The 4,916-nt window shown below is 42.8% G+C and overlaps 1 protein-coding gene across 1 annotated transcript in view; it reads right to left on the reverse strand.

The window, feature by feature from the left end:
- CSUI_000971 (dna-directed rna polymerase i rpa1) overlaps positions 1-4,169 on the reverse strand; it is a gene marked incomplete at its 3' end in the record, with an annotated part of 16,721 nt that extends 12,552 nt beyond the window's left edge. Inside the window, exons 1-3 of the mRNA XM_068061177.1 lie at positions 2,971-4,169; positions 1,790-2,065; positions 494-624 (exon numbers count right to left, since the gene is read on the reverse strand). Coding sequence (XP_067926847.1) covers positions 494-624; positions 1,790-2,065; positions 2,971-4,101 — 1,538 coding nt within the window. The remainder of the gene's footprint in view (positions 1-493; positions 625-1,789; positions 2,066-2,970) is intronic.
- Positions 4,170-4,916: the final 747 nt, after the last annotated feature.

Genomic DNA, 4,916 nt, shown 5'->3' on the forward strand with positions numbered 1-4,916 from the left:
TATCTGCTTATCTTTAATCTATCGAATTGATGTGCTTGTCACGTGAGTTTTTTTCTATCCTCGCTTTGACTGAATTTATGGCTAAAGTTGGATTTGTCTGTCGATCTGTCTCGTCTCTCTCTTTCTCTCCAAATTCCTCTTTCAAATTTCCTTCCACCCGAAACAAAAAAGCCCTCTTTCTTTCTTTCTCTCTGTTTTTCTTTTCTTCTTCTTTTCTCGGCATGCCTGATCTCTTCTTTACTTTCGTCTCTTCTATTAGAAATGTTCTCTCAACAGGAAAGGCAAGGAATTCTGAAGGGAGAAAAGAAAAGCAAAGAGAAAAGAAGGCGACATCCCGGGCAACACCTCTGCTAGAATAGTCTTGCTATCAAGACACAAAAGACGACTAGTACTACTTCTTCTCTTCTCTTCTCTTCTTCTTCCTCTCCTCTCTTCTTCTTCTCTCTTCTTGTCTTGTTCATTCTGCCACGACTATGATGAAAAAGATGCGTACCTTCCTTTCATGATATCTGTTGATTTGGAGGCGACTTTGCTGAGCGAAGACTGAAAGAAAGCGTCAAGCATCTCATTGAAAATGTTCTCTCTCCCTCGAAAGTGTTGTGTATAGAGGCCTCCTATTCTTCTCTGTGAAAGAAAGAAGAAAGAGATGGAGAGAGAGGCAAAGGAAAAGAAGAAAAAGCAATCAAAGAAGACGTCCACTCGTCACACCCCGGGCTCTTCCATCCGATGAAACGTTTCTAAATATCCGTAGACAAAGACTCATACAAAACTTCAGATAGCTAAAGAGACAAATAGATTAAAGAAAGGAGGTAGAGAGATAGACATATAGAATAAAGATAATAGATAGATAGATTAAAGATAGATTGAAGATAGATAGATAGGTAGTAAATTAACGGCAGATAGGCATAAAAGATAGTTGGCTAGCTGCAGGTGTCTTTTACGAAGTGAGGGCAAAGACACACACAGTGCCGCGAGCTCACAAGCCGCTTGCTCCATCCACCTGCTCGACAACATATAAATACATAAATATATACATATATACGTGCATAAATATCATATAGATGAGACAGAGGACAAAGAAGGGATCGAGATGACTACCTTGAGATAGAAAGAAAGCAGAGAGATACCCAAGTATGTGTTCATATACACATCCTTTCGCTACTCTTTACCCGTATACATATGCATATATCTGTAGACTGAGGGGGAGACAGCAAGGATATATATATTTATGTGTTTGTATCTCTCTGTCTCTAGTTTTATATAGGTATGCTAGGCATATTTGGAGTGATGGAGAGAAGGAATAGATACGTGTCTCTTGCCAGGCTGCGTAAGTTGTTGCAAGTGTATGGTGGATGTAGCATGAACCACAAGCCATGCTGCTGATGACCATACAGCAGACGTCCCTACTGCTGAATAGAGAGATCTTTCCCTTCCTACTTCTCACCTCGTTTACTACCCGGGTCAGTCTCTAACTAACTGTGTGGATGACCTTCTCTCTCTTATCTCTGTATCCATCCAAATATGCACAGATAGGACGAGAGAGATCTTGAACGGAGAGAGGATCGAATGCATAGAATTGACAGTATCGACACACACACACACATTTAGAGAGAAGATTCCACATACCTACATGTAGCCATATATCTACACAGACACATACATATAGAAGGAGAGAGAGAAGGAGAGAAGAGGGAGAGAGAGAGAAGGAGAGAGAGAAGGAGAGAGAGAAGGAGAGAGAGAAGGAGAGAGAAGTATGAGTTGTCGCTTTTGTGCTTCGATATCGACCTACCAAGGTAAGAAGAGAAGGGACTGTGAAGATTTGCATTCCTTGAGAAGAAGCGCTGGAACTTCCTTCTGCTCCTCCGCATGCATCTAGGAGACATTTCTTGACATATCTCTCAGTACTTTCAAACACACGAGCTGCGGCAGCTGTACATACACCTCCATCATGGTGGGCATCTCCATCTGCGCCCTCCTCCGCTCTCCACAGCCAAGAGGGATGATACATTCTCTTCTGAAGCAAAGAAGCATCTCCGTCGATATACCCGCTATTTGGTAGAGAAACCTATGAACAGGAGAAAAAAGAGGAAGAAGGAGAAGGTCACAAAAAGAGCTGGTCGGTCTCTCGAATAGAAGCATCGAAGGTAGAGACCCCGAGAAGAAGTTGAGGTGTATATACAGAAGGACAGAGAAATGAGTGAGAGATATGCGGATGAGAAGGAACACGAGAATGGCTTACTTCTACGGAAGAAGTTAGAGATGCAAACTGCGAGCTCTTCGTCTCCTGCTTACCTCATGTACCCTGCCTGTATTACATTGAAAAAGCAGCACCTAGAAGCCTCTTCAACACACACTTATGTATGTGTGGAACGCATACATCTGTGCAGGTAGATATACCGCCGCTATCTCTGTAGAAATGACTTACATGGCTATATGCCAATAATACAACTAATATTACCCAACGGACTCCGAAGATATACACAAATAGACATGTACATCTGTCTATATATATGTCATATATATACACCCGTACGAACGTGAATATATATGTGTCGTATATATACATCCCGTGTACCCGGTATATATACATATATACGGCCTATACATCCATCCATCCATACCCATAGATGTATATATGGATGGATGGAGAGCGAAGATAGAAGAAAGAAAGTCCGTTATTTCATTCTTCTTATGTGTTGGAAGATACAAATCCTCCCCTCTAAATCTCCCCTGAAGACTCTTCACCTAAATCTAAACATGTAAGGAGAGTGAAGGCATTTTCTTCCCATATCAACCGCTTGTAAGAGAAGGACCTCCAGAGACCTCCAGTCATCCATCTCCTCTCTCTTCTATCGATCCTCTAAAGACGCGCGAGACAAGAGTAAGGACAGGAAAAGATAAAACGAACTCGGAGGTTCTGCTTCTTCTCTTCCTGTGCAGCCCCCATCCTCGCTCTGTGAAGAAGCTTACTGTAACATTAGGAGACGGAGACGAGAAAGCAAGCGAAGAAGAAGAGAAGGGCTTCTGATCCGCGCATTCCTCATCCTGTCCACCAAGCATTCTTCTCGATTTCTTTGGAGATGAACAAAGAATCTCTTCAGGAGATTTGCATAAGAAAGAAGAAGAAGTTAAATCATTTGGCTGGGTGAAACTTCTTTGAAGATGAGAAAGAAGAAGAGAATTCTTGAGGACAGATGCCAATCGAGGTAACTGAGAAGACAAGGAAGGACAGCAAGAGAGATATCGTAGAAAAGCTTTTCTTGCTTGGGTATTCTCAGAGGTCTGGAGATGTCTCAAGAGATCGGAGAGTTTCCCCAATTGTAGAAAGATCTCTTGTCGATCGGGGAGATTTCCCGCTGCAGGTAAGAAAGACGAAGAAGGATGCTGTGAAAGGCGTTCTAAGATCCATGGATCAATTGTCTTCTTTATCTCCTTCTTCTCTAGCATTTTACCAGCCTCGCTCATTTCTCTCTCTTCCTCGTCAAATAAACCTTTCTTCTGCTGCTTCGTGTTCTTTTCTATCTTCGGCATGCCATCCGCTATGTCCTCTTCTTCTTCTCTCTTCACGAAAGATGTCTCTGGAACGTCGTCGCTTTCAGAGGGAGACAACATGCTTCTCCGAATATAAGCCGAGGTGAGATCTTGCGCTTGAGAAAGCTTAAGAGCGTAAGAAGCGACATCACATAGATGAGAGAGATAAAACTTCTCCACACGAAGAGCTAGAGAAGAGTCTTGTTCCTCTTCGTTCATCTTAAGCCAATCTGTCTTGTTCTCTCCTTTCTCTGGAGAACGGAGCTCTTCCTGAACTATGGACCTTATCATCTTCAAGACAGCTTGCTCCTTCATCTCTAGAGACCCTAAAGTCACATCTTCAGGGGCGCTGGATGAAGCAGGATGGATCTTGGAATCTTCTTTCTTCTCTTTCTTGATAGAGGCCAGTTTAGAAGAAGAGGAGAATTGAAGAGAAGAAGAGCCCTCACCCTGCTCAGGAGAGAAGAGAGAAGAGAGAGAACGAGTTGTATCTGCGAGACTGTCGTGCTTATCTTCAATCATCTTGAGAATGTCTCCCTCTTCATCTCTCCATCCCATCAGATTCTTCATACGCGCAGTAAAGTGCTCTTGAAGATACGTCCCCGCTTGGATCACACGACGGATCAAAAGCTGTCTGAAGAAGAAGAACAAGAAAAGAAAGAGTGGGAAAGAAAGGAGAAACGCATGAGAGACAGAGACAGGAAGGAAAGAAAGAGGGAGGAGGTCTCCACACGCCCCAAGAGGGAAAGAAAAGGACAGAAAACGCGGCAAAGAGAGATGCCTTCTGGAACAAAGGGGGTGGTCTATACCAAATACCAATGGACGTTGAGAGAGAATCTTTCTAACGACTTGAAAGAAACAAAGATATGCAACGGAGAAGAGATTTCTATGGAGAGAAAGAACAAGAGATCGAGTGAAGAAAGGAAGAAAAGAAACGGATGAGTTCAGTTCAGCAAGAAAAACGCATGGAACAACAAAGAACGGAGGAGAAGGAGACAAACAAAGAACAGGAGACGAGACAAACCAGCTTATAAATATATATATATATCTGTACTCATGTGTACAGCTCCCTGCCTGTCACTGTACACTTCTTTTGGATTCTATACGTACATGTATATATGTCTATGCGTCTATATCCAGATGTCTACGTATCTGTGCATATCCTCGCATATATGCGTATATACGTCTATATACATGTGCAGATCTATACGTCTCTACATCTGTATATTGGCGTGTATGTCTAGATATATGTGTATCTAGAGGTAGACTAGAGTGACGTGAAGCTGTTGAGCGAGGAGAAGAAGACTGGAGAAAGAGAGGAACACCCGTCGACGGGAGAGAAGACTTCACGCCTTGGTCTCCATCATCGTGGAGATAAACTTGAA

The sequence above is a fragment of the Cystoisospora suis genome, assembly GCF_002600585.1.
Source record: "Cystoisospora suis strain Wien I chromosome Unknown contig_379, whole genome shotgun sequence".
In the NCBI taxonomy this organism is placed as follows: Eukaryota; Apicomplexa; class Conoidasida; order Eucoccidiorida; family Sarcocystidae; genus Cystoisospora; species Cystoisospora suis.